This window comes from Camellia sinensis, chromosome 2, assembly GCF_055761805.1.
Source record: "Camellia sinensis isolate YWXY chromosome 2, ASM5576180v1, whole genome shotgun sequence".
NCBI classification, from domain to species: domain Eukaryota; kingdom Viridiplantae; phylum Streptophyta; class Magnoliopsida; order Ericales; family Theaceae; genus Camellia; species Camellia sinensis.
Genome location: NC_138962.1, coordinates 199,959,441 through 199,974,824, shown reverse-complemented (window position 1 = coordinate 199,974,824; position 15,384 = coordinate 199,959,441). Strand labels below are relative to the sequence as shown.

The following is a 15,384-nucleotide window of genomic DNA, read 5'->3' as shown; positions in this document are numbered from 1 at the left end:
TTGCTTATCTGATAGTTTTTTTTTTTTTTTTTTTTTTTTGGACTTAGAATCGTCTTTAGTAATTTTTTTTTTAAAAATTTCGAAAAGTTTTAGTCTTTTAAATTTAATTCGCTGAGACGAACCAAAAAAATTTAAAAAATTCAAAAAAATTTAGAAAAGACCAAAAAAAAGACAAAAATAATGGAGTTTTTTTTGGCTTATTTTTTCTTTTTCAATTTTTCTTTTTTACTTTTTAAACACATGTATACAAGACGGACTGGAAAAGTAAAAAAATTCAGAAAAAGAGATAGCTTTTTTTTTTGGCTTATTGAAATACCCTTTTGATTGAGTTTAATAACTAAAATACTCATTTTCTGTTGATTTTACTTAAGAAAAATAAACAAATTGTTTAAATTAAAAATAAATGAAAAGATTAATAGTTAAATTGATAAAATTGAAAACTTAGAGTTCATTTGTTACAAGTCTCAAATATTGAGATTTTTTTTTTTGTAATTGTCCATAAAATATATTTATGCCAAGTGACTGTGAATGCCTAATTTTTTATCCAATTTTAGACATAAATTAGTTTTTAGAGTATATTTAAAATATAAAAAGTCAAAATAAGAAAAAATAAATTTAGAAACCAAAATGAAAAAATGACTCAACATAAAAGAATAGACTGTCATTTGTCTTATTTTAAAACGTTTTAGCGGTGGGTCCGATGTGATGATGTGGCAATGCCACGTCCACTGGATGTGTCAATGGCTGTGAATATGGGTGTGTTGCTAGCCATACTCATTTATTTATTTTTTTTAAAAGATTTATGTATGATTTGGAATGATTTAAATAAGTATATTTTTTAACTTTTAAAAAAAATGTGTAAAAAAAAATGTGTAAAAAAGTAAATAGATAATATAACTCAAAAGAAATAAAAAGATAAATAAATACACTTTTGTAGTGCACCTCAAACATCCTCTTAGAAAAAAAATAAAAATTAACTCATAAGACCAGTAATGGTGAAATTTTGATCACATTTAATTTTTAAGTTGAGGTTGAGATAATAAAATTTTAAACCCAACCATTTCAGCCTGACCATTTATAAAATTTTAATTTTAAATTTTTTATTATTTAATTACAAAACAAACTAAGAACATAATAAAAGACAAGAAAACATTTCTTGAAAATTTATATTTATTTTATAACTGAATTTTATTATCATTTTAAAATTAAATAATTGTTAAAATTGTCTAAATAATTTAATAGCCTTTCAAGGTATATTATCTATTGGGTTCAATGGGTGGTGGTGAGCTTGTGATTTAAAAATTTGTTTAGGGCTGGGCTTGTGATGGTTAGACTTGGCCCAATGCCTAGCCCAATTTGATTTTTGTCGAACCCTTTTGTATATATTTTTTAATTTTTTTCCTAATTTGTACTTGGTGGCTCTTTTACTTTTTAACTATGGTTGAACTTTAATTGTCTAATATAAGATAATGTTTGATTGAGTTAAAAAAAAGAGAAAAAAAAAAGAGAGAGATTATGACTTGTTTTGGGAACATGATTAAAAGTAATTTTTTGACTTTTTTGAATCACATCTTCTCTCTATTTTTTTTTTAACAATTTTTCAAAAAAAAAAAAATTAAAAAATCAACTTTTAACTTTCTTCTCAAAACAAGCTACATAGATATATATAGTGGAAAGAATAGTCAGTCTTTGGAAATTCTAGGAGAAGTTGTCAAAACCAATGCTTTGAATACGATTGGTTTGGTAAGGATGAATATGCCATGGAAATATTCTTAGCAGGTTATATGCATGATGTCATCAATTTATATCTATTGACTTATTTGAGTCAATTTTAAGTTTTCTTCAAGAGTTAGATCCAATTAGGAAGTGGTGTTTTTTAGGGATTTTTTTTTATTAAAATATGAGGTGAAAATATTGAAATGTTTAAGAATAATTTTTTAATTTTTTTTTACAAAAAATTATGCAAAAAGTAAACAGAAAGGAAGAAAATTTTTGACTTTTTGACTTTTTAATGACTTTTTGATTAAAATATGACTTTTTGATTAAAATATTTACATGCCAAATGACCCCTTAGTTCAAAAAAAATTAGGTAAAAATAAGCCAATAAAAAATTTAATGTTAACAAAAAAAATAGTTCATTTGACATATTTTTAGTTTCTAAAGACTTTTTTAAGTAGCTAAAGCTGATTTATTTGTGAAAAATCATTAATCCCAAACGGCCTAATTTTTTTTAAAATAGAAAAATAGGCTTATAATCCAAGTTATAAGAGCTTCCAAACTAATAATCAACTTTCAACAAAAACAACTACTACTAAAAAATAAGGTTGTAACTTGAATTAAGTGAAGGTCTATCAAACTCAACTCGAAGTGCAGAGAGATTTGCTCAAACTAATGCCGAAAATTCCTAACAACAAATTTCTACTATAGCATATAGTTCTAGCATTTCTCCCTAAAAAAACACACACGCAGACAATTGTTTGCAATTGTGGGTAAAGAGAGAAATATTGTATAAAGATTAATACTAACTGTTGTTACAAGAAGTGACCTATGTATAGGCTTATAAAGGAGTGCTCACCAAGTAATCTAAGGAAATATGTAAATATAAAAATACAATATTATTAAAATATGAAAATATAATATTATAAATATTCTACAAATAAGCTCCAAGTGCACATGCCATGCTTTTGTTTTTTGCTGCTCGTTCCCTGTTTTGTTTCTGTGTTGCTGTTTCTTTCTCTGCTGTTCTTCCCCTTTAGGTTTGGTTGGTTCCTTGCCAACTTTTCTGTTCTTGATTGGTGCTTGTGTATGATAGTGCTTGCCTGGTCATGCCAACGTAGTTGGAATGCATTCTACACCTTCTTTTTTTTATTGATATTTGTATTAGTGTCCTATTTTGTTCTTTTGGATTCATCGATAAAATTTCTTTTTACTGATTGATATATATATATATATATATATATATATGTGTGTATTGTTATAGTTTTACTTTTTATTAGGGAAAGATTATGTATGAGTATAATTGAAAGAACTTAATGAGATCGAAGTCTGACAAATTGAGAGGTGGTAGAGAGAAGTGATTGTACGTAGAGCTCGCTTTTCTAATCTCTTGCATGGTCAGCAGTGCTATAATTGTAGTCCTAAAAATTCCTTCACTTGAAACTTCAATTTCTTCTCTTCCTCCTCGCATTCCTTTTCCTCCGACGACTGGGAACATCGTGTCTATGGTGCTTTCACATTCTTTGACAAGCTTTGAGATGACATCGGTTTTAAGGAAAGGTTGTTGTAACACTTTCTGAATATAGGGCGAACGCAATAACCCACCAGTTCTCTTGTCATACTTCTTCAATATCTTAACCAACCCTACAATAATCAAATTGTATAAAGTTTTCTCATTATTGATTGACAATTTTATAGAGTGACTAAGACACAAAACAATCACAGCTCATTATGAGAAGATTTTGAATTATGGTGAGTAGTAGTAGTCATTGAACTTTGTCTTTTTGGCATATAGTTTAGGGTTGAGTCAATACTGTTGTGATGATAAATTTTTTTCTATCAAAGTTGCAAATTAAATGACGTGTCACTGCTGCAGTGGTGCAATAAACATACTTTTTTATAGATTGTATCAGTGCATATTTATTTATTTATTTTTAAAAGGGAATAATTCAAGCAAAAAAAGGGACAATTTTTTTTTAATTTAAATTTTGTCATATGATGTATCAGTTTTTGGTATAAAAATTGAGTAATATCAATGTGATAAGATTTTGTATTAAATTTGTTTGCCATCTAACGTGACATTTTACTAGTCATTTTACAATAAATTAAAATTTTAGAGATAAAAATTTAGAGACCAAATCATTTTTTAAGGATGAAATATTTTTGTTGAAAAAAATGTCATTATTGTATTTTTTGTGAAGAAATTGAACATTTAATGATAAGTTACTATCATTTTGGGACCAAAATTGTTGTCAAAAAAATATATATACATATATTGTGGACTAAATTATTTTGTCTCTAAAAATGCATTTATTAATGATATTTTCAAAATTTTGACTATCTTTATGACGACAAAAATTGATCTCCAAATTTTTTTGCAATAAAATTTTTACTTTTGGGACAAAAAAATTAGTCCTTGAAACTTTTATTTGTTGTAGTGCACAAGAGATAGGGTCTATCGTTACACTTGATAACATATCAAATGATAAAGAAATTTAATTTAAAATTCTAGATTACTTGTAAAATTTTGATCATCAAAACTGGGAAGAGGTGAAGCTGGTTGAGTTGTACCTGTGTAATTGACATTGCTGTAATTCATCAAGAGCACCATTTCACCATGGAAATTGACTATGTCTTTTCTGACCCTCCCCATTTTCTCTTTGTAATCCTCCTCTGATGGAAGACTACCATTTGGTCCCCAAATATCAATTATTCTCTGAATTCTCTGTTGCAATTCCTGGATCAACAGATAGTTGAGCTCAAGAAATACAACTCTTGGATTTTGAATTTGTAGAGAAAGAGAATAGAACATGAAGAGGAAAAGAAAGAAAATAAAGGAGAAGAGTAAATTACACTTTTTAACCCAAATATCTATAATTATGTAAAAAAATGAACTTGATTGTCTAACTTTTGCCTAACATGTCTTTCAATGGGGAATTTATCCACAGCCGTTTCAAGGCACGATTTCAAGGTGTTTTCGGTATAAAGTTAAAAGTCAGCTTTTTGACTTTTTAATTTTTTTTCGTCAAAAAAACTACAAAAAATAACAAAAAAACTAGTTTTTTTAGTCAAAAAAGTCACAAAAGTTAAAAAGTCAGTTTTTAATTAATTTCTCAAAACACCCTGTTTAACTTCCATGTTGAGTTTCATTTGGTGTGATATCTACAAAGCTAGCAAACTTGTTACAAGCCAAATACCACATCGAATATTTGGAGAATATCCTCAAAGTTAGACTTGTGGTGGACTTACTGGCCCGACTAAACCATTCCATCGATGTCTCTAAAACCATAGACAAGCTAAGTCAAAAAAATGAGCTTCCGTGCAACTTTAGCATTCCCTAATCTTTAACTGAGTTACCATTAAGTCAAGAGTTGGGTCAAGTTAGGTCCCAAAAAAAGAAAAAAAGAAAAAAAGAGTTGGGTTTACCATTTTAGTCTAATAAGTAATTGTTTCCCTTTGTCTCAGAGATAAACCTTTCTTGGTCTTTCAACTAAAACCGAAAAGTCTTTTTCCATGAAGTTCAAAATAAACCCAACTACTCTGTTTAACCAAAAAAACTCTGGAAAAATGTTTCAGAGCTCTCAAGCAAGAGCTCTAGAGCTGCTCTAATAATGCGACAATCGTGTGGGTCCTATCTTAATGTGATATTTTAGTTTTATTTTTTATTTTATTTTTTTTCTTTGAAGCTGCCAACTCAGTAGAGCTACTAATATCTCACTTAACTTGCTTTTAAATGCCTCACCAAAAAAAAAAAAACACCATAGTATACATTTCAAAAAACAACAATAAAATTTTTACCTTATGCGAGATAACAAAATCCTCTTCTTGTTCCATAAAGAAGGCATTAAATTTGTCGATCTCATTGTCCAACAAGTACACAAACTCCTCTTCAGTCTTTCCATTCTCGTGCGATCCTTCCATCATTGAAGAAGCCGACGAAATTAACCTAACGATCTTCTTCAAATCCTTGTACGACAAAAACTTGTCGCGCCACCCTGGCAAGGTGTCTTGAATTTGTTGCTGCAATTTCTTGCCAAACTTCATTTAACCCGAGTTTAATCTCTCTTAAACCCAAGATTTAAAAAGTGAAAGTGAGTGAAAAAGAGAAAGAAAGATCAAGATTTGTGAAAGTGTGTAATGATGAATGTTGCGGAATTAAAGGGTTTGTGGGGTGGGTTTTATTTAGGATAAGATGTTAGAATATTTAGAGAGGATATGCTTGGCGTGGTGAAATGGGGGTTAGGAAAAAGACATAAAAGAGAAGTTGAAGTGAGAGAATTCGCGGCATATTCGGTTATTGTGCTCGTTCTTGACACCAAGCCTAAGCCATTGATCTTTTTTGGTACTATAATAATCAAATGTAGCTATTGGGTGATGTGGTAGGAGAGGCTTTACATATCACTCTGTTTCATTTCGTTTTCATTATCTGTCTTTTTTAAAAAAAATTATAAAAATAAAAAATTTATATGAAAATCATGGGTAGAATATGCATTGGAACATAGAGAAAAAAAAAAAAAATCAGAAACAATTGGTTGACAAGTGGGTGACAATGAAGGTGCAGTGATTGAGTCAAGAACTTAGCGAAGGGGCAACAAATTATTGACAACATTGAAGATAAGCGGAGACAGAAAGGATATATTTTAGTAGGATCCTTGTAGTAGTTAGAAGGAAAATCGTTAACATGATTTCAAATAACTACTTTTATATAATTATTTCAAATATATCATGATAAAACTATTTAACACAATTTTGAATTTTGTAACTAAACTATCAAATAAAAATTTGAGCTTTGAATGATTAATGTCAAATCTTTGCATTTCAAATCTCTAAATACAAATGAAGCCTAATTGTTTGGCAAATATTAATGAGTAATATTGGATTGGGGTAAAAAGTGCTTTTAAAAACAGGTGAAAATCTCAAAAGAATTCTAAAATCAATGAAAAATATTTTCAAATAAAAGCAAGGTGTTTCGTACATTCTTGGAGTATTATCTTGGAGTATTATCTTCTTCTTCTTCTTCTTCTTTTTTTTGGGTGTCCCAAAGGCATTTGTTAACAAGTTTGTTTTTGCATCAGTAGTTGTGAATTACATCAATTTGATTTATAATTCCATAATCATATTTTTCAAAAGGATACAATGAAGCATCTAAAATTTCAAAATACAAGAAGATTTTTAAGTAGAGATACTATTATAATTTTAGAAGAGATATATAAGACATAATTTATATACATAGGGCCACTAGTATAAACATTAAAAGTTTAGGCCTAGTATTATGCTAAATCCGTCCCTGTGAAGTGCATAGAAAGGTCAAAGTTGGGGAAAATCTCAAAGTGGTGGAATAGTCAGTGACAATTTTTATTCCATTAAGTGCAAATCTTTATCGTGTTTACTGCAAACTTTTTTAATATATTAGAGTTGTATTAAAAATATTTTTATCTGTAATATAATTTTTATTAAATTATTCCACTCATATGTAATTTGTCTTAGTAAAAAATTTTGAAAATTTTATAAATATTAATAATTAAAATTTAAAAAAATTCAAAATGCACTGGGGTTTACCCTTTAAAATTATTAGGAAAATTTATAAAATAAAAAGAAAAAATCCTCAAAATTTGATCATTGTAACAAAATAAATATTGAGTTTTTAGATTTATCAATTTAAATCTTAATCTTTTAATTTATTTTTAATTTAAATCATCAATATATTTTCATTAAGTAAAACCAACAAAAATGTATATTTTATAAGTTTACATATATTGTCTCAAGTATTATTTTTCGTTAAATTTAATAATTAAAATACTTTTTTTTTATTATCAAATTCTACTTAGTGAAAATAAATAAACAATTTAAATTAAAAATAATAAAAAAAATTAAATTTAAATTAATAAAATTAAAAATTAAAATATTTAATTATATATATATGTATATATAATTTCTCCAAATTATTATAAGGGTTGCACGAATGTGCGAGTCTTAGGTGCTGAAAAATAATCTTAGGATCATCGAATAACTTGTCGAATAAAAGAGAGAATCATAAGTAGATTCCTATCGCATGTCCTTGTCATATTGGTATGTGCTCCTGGACTATTGGGAATTTCTATATAGAATGCAGATTCTTATTCATCATTAATGGCACCAAAGATTTACATTAATAAATTTGTATTTTAATTTCAAATTTAAAAGTCTGTGTTAAGAACATAAAAAATTTCAAATATAGAATATACAAATGTGAAATAAAAAATATTTACATATGTAATTGTAAAGATATAAATATATGTGTCACATCTATATATTCTATATTTAGAACTTTCTGTAGGTATTCCTAAACTTTTTTACTTCAATTATGTTGTAGAATTTATAATGAAGTGATAATTATAAATCATTAATATGATGGATTACAATTTTATTAAATGAAATATTTCCTTCACAATACTTATGTCTATTTATGTATGAAACTAGCTCAATGTAATTAATTACACTTAACACTCATATACTTTTATTATGATCTCAGTTTGGTTCTGTCATTTTTAATTGTCTCGTTAACTTTTTACACTTCAAGTCATGTTTCAATGTCATCTTTCCGTCCATCTATCATTAACAAGGCTGATGAAACTTATTATGTGAGCTACCATAAATTACACTCACCTCCTTATAGGTTTGAAAAAAATACAATTTGCTTCATACTTTTGACGTAATTGACCTCTCTTGATATTTAATTTACATAACAGTTAAACACTTTTTTATATATAATTCGTTAGTCGTGTAAATAAAAAAATGATATTTTCATCTATTTTCTACTAAAATGTATATTTATCTTTATTTATTTTAATATCTGTTTATTATCTACATTAGTTTTAGTTATTTTAGTTTTACTAAAAGGAGGATCAATATAATAATTATGTCGAAGTGTGGAGCTAATTGTATTTTTTTTTTCAAACCTCAAGGGATGTGAGTGTAATCTATCTATCTCTCTTAGCTTCTCAATAATCAATTCTTCTTCTTTTTTTTTTTTCTATTTTAAAAATTTGTCCCAAAGTATTTTATGCAAATTTTGTTTACAACTTATGTGACAAAAATAACTTAAATAAACTGAAGGCGAATTGATTATTGAGAAGCTAAGAGAGAAATGATTTTAACTTCTATTTTTTGATTATCAACTTTTTAGTTTGAAGAAGTTCCACCAAACAAGACTTTATTTTGTATTTTTTATAGACTTTACATTAAAAGAAATTTACAATGAAATATAATAAATTTATAGAAAATTTATGAGACATATAGTTATTGTTAGAAAAAAAAGAAGAAGTTAATTATCATTATTTTGTGTAAATTACAATACAAAAAAATAACGAAGTGCTACCATAAAATTTTACTATAAATTTATCATATTTAAAACTTGTTAAGCTTAATTTTGAAGTTATTTTATGTATATATTCATCACAAAACTGATTAAGTTAGGGGAAAATGCAAAACTGTGCATTTGCTTTGAAATGGACAACTTAACACAACACTCTGTCATATATTATTAAAATATTAAGGTTAAACATGTAATTTTAGTAATTTTAATTTCATAAAAGGTAATTCAAAACGAAAAGACTATATATATATATATATATATTTGGAATAGCAAAATGATTTCATTAGGAAGGAATAAAGGTAACATCAAAAGCTAACAAAGAAGAAAGCAAAACAGGTGGCTTGCATGAAGTTGGAGTTAGGATAGTAAAGCCCTTTGAACATTCTAGCCCCAAAGAGTTGGACTTGCTCCAACTTAAATATCAAATACAATACGATGTTCATTACAATTTAGGGTAGTTGATCTTAATATTTAGATTTAATTTCCATCAAGTTTTATTAAAAATAAGTCATAATAAAATCATCGTTAAAAATAATTTTTTGTGATAATTTTTTACATATATCACTAAAAATTGACAATTATCGATTTTTTGCCATTATTTTTATAAATTGTCGCTAAAACTTACAATTAGTGATGTTTTTCTGTGACTAACTATTTAAACTATTGTTGAAAGTTAAAAATTAGTGACTTTTTTGTGATGATTTTTTTAAACTGTGGCTAAAATTTATAATTTGTAACAAAATTTTCAAACTGTTACTGAAAATTAACAATTAGTGACATTTTTTAATAGTGTTTAATAAAAATCGTAATGAATTATCATAAGACCTATTGAATAATAAATCCACCTATTAGAATTGTCACAACCTAAACCCGCCCCTATGGGTTTAGCATCGCAACTGGCCAGTAATCCGTAATTACCAAAGGCCTACTTAACAGTAATGACAGTAATACGGAGCAAAGAGGCTGGCGGAAGCCAAAACAGTAAATATTTGTGTCCAATGAGCTGTGAAAGTCTGAATGCAAAAAGACTTTTATGAACAAGTCACATTCGTAACCAAAACACATTTACATATCAGATATACATACACACAAGTTAGGGATTCAATCCATATGCCATAACTGTACAATAGGAGTCTATAACATCTATTACAAAACAGAAACAGAAGGGTGAATCCGAACACCCCAAAACAGTCGTAGCTTGAACGGACTTGGAACCTCGAGATGAGGCACGGTGGTTGGCTTGACAAAACAAGAGCTAATCCGACGCTCCTAGCTCTGGTCCGGTGCCTAGACACTTACATATATATATATAAACAGTGAGCTAAAACCCAGTGAATAACAGTTATGTAAAGAAGTTAAGAATGAATGTCTTTTTGGTAATTAAACAGTCATATCAGTCACTTAGAAACCATAGCAGTCATATGTGGTGCATCCCATAGCAAAACAGTACAGTAGGTCTTAACAGACCGAACAGTTAGTCGATGGCCATCATAACAGTAACAGTAGTGGTTCCAAACATGGGAATCGACAGAGATCTCTGTCTCAGTAGTAGTAACAGTATAATAACAGTAATTTGCTATGGATGCCACGAATACAGTTTACAAACAGGACAAACATTCATTCATTAAACAATAACGTTTCAGTAAGCAGAACAGTTGATCATTCAGAAAATAATCATAATTGAACATATCTTTACAACATTGTTACTCACAGAGCACTGGGCTATAGACAACCTAACGAGCGTCCTCGAATGCCAACCCTACAGTTGCAGAACGAACACACACTCGGGATTAATAACTTAGCCCCTAATTATACTTGGTGTGGTTCTATAACATTATCCTTATTAAGATGCCTTAAATGCAAAAATGCACTTTAAAATACTTTTCAAAATTTTGCTGAAATAGGGGTCTCGCTCGAGCGTGGCTTTCTAAGCTCGAGCGGACATGCAGACAAAGGAGCTCCGCTCGAGCGTGACTTCCCTCGCTCGAGCGGACTGTAAACTCATGAAAAAGTACTGGATGCACGATTTTCACGCTCGACGGACGCTCGACCTCCGCTCAAGCGTGAGACTCAGGTTCTCGCTCGAGCGTGAACTCTCTCGCTCGAGAGAACTGCAAAACATATAAACTTCTGGGCATATGCATTTCACGCTCGAGCGTGACTTTCTACGCACGAGCGGAAGTGAATGTACTCAGAGTGTACGCTCGAGCGTGAAGTCCTCCGCTCGAGTGTGGATCCAAAATCTGGAATTTCCAGATTGATCCTCAAGCACAAAATTCAACTTCAAAAGCTCCAAATTCGATCCCCTTAGGCTAATTTTCTGGAAAACACTTGGAAACCAACAACATAACATGTTTTGAAGATCAATTTGTAAAATCAAGCACAAAGGTGAAACCATTGAACACAATTTCAAAGAAACTCCATGAATCAAGCAAAAACATGATGTAAATGCACCATGCATGTCTCCATTTGAATTCAAAGCTTCTAACGCATGATCAAATGCAAGATTTAGCGCCAAAATCATGGTGAATTCATGGGTTACAACTAAAATATGGACATGCATCTGAGGATTTCATGAAGAACAACTTCAAATTTCAAGAACATGTACATCCATGGAAGAATTCACTCTCAACTCAACACTTTAAATCAAATCTTGACTTAGATCACTAATTTTCCCAAGAATCATGCAAGAACAACTTAAATTCATAACCAAGAAGGTGAATTCTTTACCTTAAGTCTTGAATTCCAAAAGTGCTAGCTTAATTTTGCAATTAACCTTCAAATCTTCTAAGTTGAAACAAAATCTAGGTGAATTCAACCCTTTTCTTCTACTCTTCCTCTCTCATACGGTTTGGGTCTAGAAAAGGCTGAGGAGATGATATGAAATGCAACAATTAAGTCCAAACAAAGTTTGTAGGAAATGGCCACTCAATGGTAATTTGGTAATAACCTCAAACTAATGTGATTTAACTATATTTAATCTAATTTAATCCTTCCGAATCAAATTTTAATTTAACCTATCATAAAATCACATAAATTCTAATTAGCATATAACACTAATTAATTTCTGAATCGGTCGCCGATAAGGCTTTCAATTCGCAGTTTGAAACTTAAAACATGAACAGATCGTTCTATAGCTAACAGATAGAAATGCAATTACAAACATCACACTCATATAATCAATTCAGGATTTCATCCTAAGCAGTTACTTATCATGCTTAATCAGAGATTAGCACTCATCAGAGGTGAGGGTTGTCACAAGAATCTATACGTAAGTCCCTCTAACAAATATTGACTATCAGTAGAATGAATAATTGACGGGTGATGAAAACATTTTTTACAATGCTATTTATGTTTATAATTTGTTTTTATCATAAAAAAATATTTTGAACTCCTAAAACATCTCTTTTAAATTGATCTCAATGACGTGGACTGTTGAATGTTAATTGTTGATTTGTTTAAAAATCAGCCAACTAATACCCTATCTCAAAATTTATTTATTTATTTATTTTTGGCTAGAAAAGTGTAGAGCTAAATTCTTTAACTATTTGGTGATAATTTTTTTTTTCTTTTATTTGATTTTGATTTTTTGATTTTTGATTTTATTTTTTTAAAGTGGAGGAGAGCAAGATGGTTACATCTGCCAAGAAATTTCATGCCATGTTTATCCTTCGCAGTACCACTTTGAGTACATTACTCCAGGTGAGTATCAAAGCAAAAACTATTCCCCATTCGAAGCTCACTACAAAACTATCCAAGCTTTCATTGTTGCTATATCCTTCTATGTCATTGCTTTGGCAGCTGAAATTAAAACTTGGACTCAATATACAATCAATCGTGCAATCTGTGATCAAATCAGTATCTTCTTAGGAGCTCTCGAACCAATTCTATTGCTCATAACTCTTGTCCCGGCTTTTGGATGGATTCTTTTGGTTTAATGGGGGTTTTTTCTTTGTAAAGGGATTGCATCACTCATGTGTTGATTTGTTTTACCAAACGTTGTTGAATGTGTAACAAATTTTGTTGATGGATGTGTAATGGCAGTTCCACTCTAACTAAGCTTTGTGATCAATGTAATAAATTGTCAACTTACATTATTTTCTTAGCAAAACAAACATTGGTTTACATGTAATAGCAGTCATTTCTATTACACTATGTTATATTTTCATGATATTGTGTTCTAAACTTGTTCTACATTATAAATGGATTTATTTGTTAGTTGAGTTATTCTAATCATTTAATTTTAGTAAATCCATTTAAGTTACAAATGATTTGTTATTGCACCTCACATCAAATTATAAGAAACGAAAATATAGTATAAATTTTATATACTCTTTTCATTAACAAATATGACACTTATTATATCATTGAAGTAGATTATGTTTTAATTTCTAAAACAACAATGATAGAGACCACTAATTTTGGAGCTCTAAAAAGACCACTAATGACATGGCACTCAATAAAAAAAGAAAAAAAATACAACACCAAGGCCAAAATATCAAATCATTCCTGGTGGGGCCCACTGCCACATCATTAGTGATAGCACAAATTAGTGCTCTCACTCATTTTCCTTTCTAAAATTTCTTGATTGTCACATCAACATGGTTCCAATGTTTGCACAGATTTACAGTTTTTGACATAAATAAGTAAATTAATAAATATTTTATCCTTTATGTTGGGTTTGGTTGGGGGATTTGGGAAGAGATTTGGAAAGGGAAAAGGAAAAAGTGTGTGAAACTATGTGAAATATAAGCATGTTTTATTCACATTTCACCTACCTTTGCCATTTTCCTTTCCAAATCCCTCTCCAAATGCCCCAACCAAACACAGCATTTAGGGTTTTTTTATGCATATTGGTGACTTTGCCTCTTCTCATACAATGAAAATTTCTTGGAAAACAATTTTAAATCTTAGAATTAAAATAACATAACTAACTCATACTTGTTAATCAAAATACAATGAATAATATTTTAGAGCACTAAATTGGGAGCTCTAGAGCATCACTAATGATGTGACACAGTGGCCCCCACCAAAGTGATGTGATGTTTTGGCTTGAGTTTGTTTTTTTTTTTTTTTATTAAGCTCATTAGAGCTATTAGTGGTTCAAAAATTAGTGGGATGAATCACCACTCAAATACAATATATATGCTAATTAAACCTTTTTTAAAACTTTAATGGTGTTTTCAATCACTACCCAATTGAGAAAATAAACTAAGAACCTAGCAGTAATTTACATAAAATATATAAATAATAAAAAAAGGCACCTCAATCACTGGAAAAGAGACCAAGTTCCATTATTCACACTGAAGGAGTAATACAGATATGAGAGAGAATTTAGCACTCGGTTTATTCTATAGAATTTTTTTTTTTTTTAGTATCTGATATGTTAGAAATAAAAGTTAATGAAAACATTCAGTGATAAAAAAAATAAAAAATAAATAAAAAGTTGATTTTGGTCGAAAACATTTTTTTCTTTTTCCTTTTTTTTTTAAAAATAAAATAAAATAAAATAAAAAACAGAAAATAATATGTTACAAATTAGAGTCTTGTAAAAGCCTTTGCCAACACAATACCACCACCATGTTGCCGCCACCTTGCAACCACCAACACTCGCGAACCAATATTACATTATTTTTAAGGTCGCAACAAAACATAAAAAAAGGGTTTTCTGCTAACAAATGGAGTATATCATGAAGAATCAAAGAATAGAATTATAGGACACAGCAAAACTACAATATCATATTTTGAACTATGACAAAAGATTACTAACCTGATTGTAGAGAGACAAAAATAGAAAAAGATACCACCACCAAGTCCAAAGCTCTTCTTTCTTTCTGGGATTTTTTCCTCCTTTCGCTCTGTTCGTTGGAGACATTTTAAGTCATCCAAGTTGTCAAAACTCTCCTTTTCTTTTCAAGTTGGTAATAAAATATTCAACCAGTTGCTGATCAAAATATATATACACACACACACACACACACACACAAAAAAAAAAAAGGTGTATCACATGCTCTGTCTTTGGATGATTTTCATTGAGGGCAATATAGAAATGAAGTATATTCAAAGGATTCCAAACTTACTTATTTCATACGAGGACTAAAAAAGGATATATAAATTCTATGGTAATTGTTAAGTGTAAATCAAATTCCAACTTCTTAATATCACAAGATAATAAGATCTCCAAAAAATTAATCTACTTCCAAGAAACATTTCAAATTAGCAAGGATCATCCATGTTCATCTACCAAATAAATAATTAAAAAATAAAGAAGAAGAAGATAATAATAACCCTTCTGTCTAAATTACTTCAAACAC

At 29.1% G+C, this 15,384-nt stretch overlaps 1 protein-coding gene across 1 annotated transcript; it reads right to left on the bottom strand.

Annotated features, from left to right (window-relative positions):
- Nucleotides 1-2,483: 2,483 nt before the first annotated feature.
- Nucleotides 2,484-5,945, bottom strand: LOC114258360 (SPX domain-containing protein 3). The gene is made up of 3 exons (XM_028198326.2): nt 5,515-5,945; nt 4,288-4,453; nt 2,484-3,360 (listed from the first exon to the last, which is right to left on the bottom strand). Exons 1-3 carry the CDS (start codon nt 5,758-5,760, stop codon nt 2,993-2,995), a joined length of 780 nt encoding a protein of 259 aa, XP_028054127.2. The 5' UTR covers nt 5,761-5,945; the 3' UTR covers nt 2,484-2,992.
- Nucleotides 5,946-15,384: the final 9,439 nt, after the last annotated feature.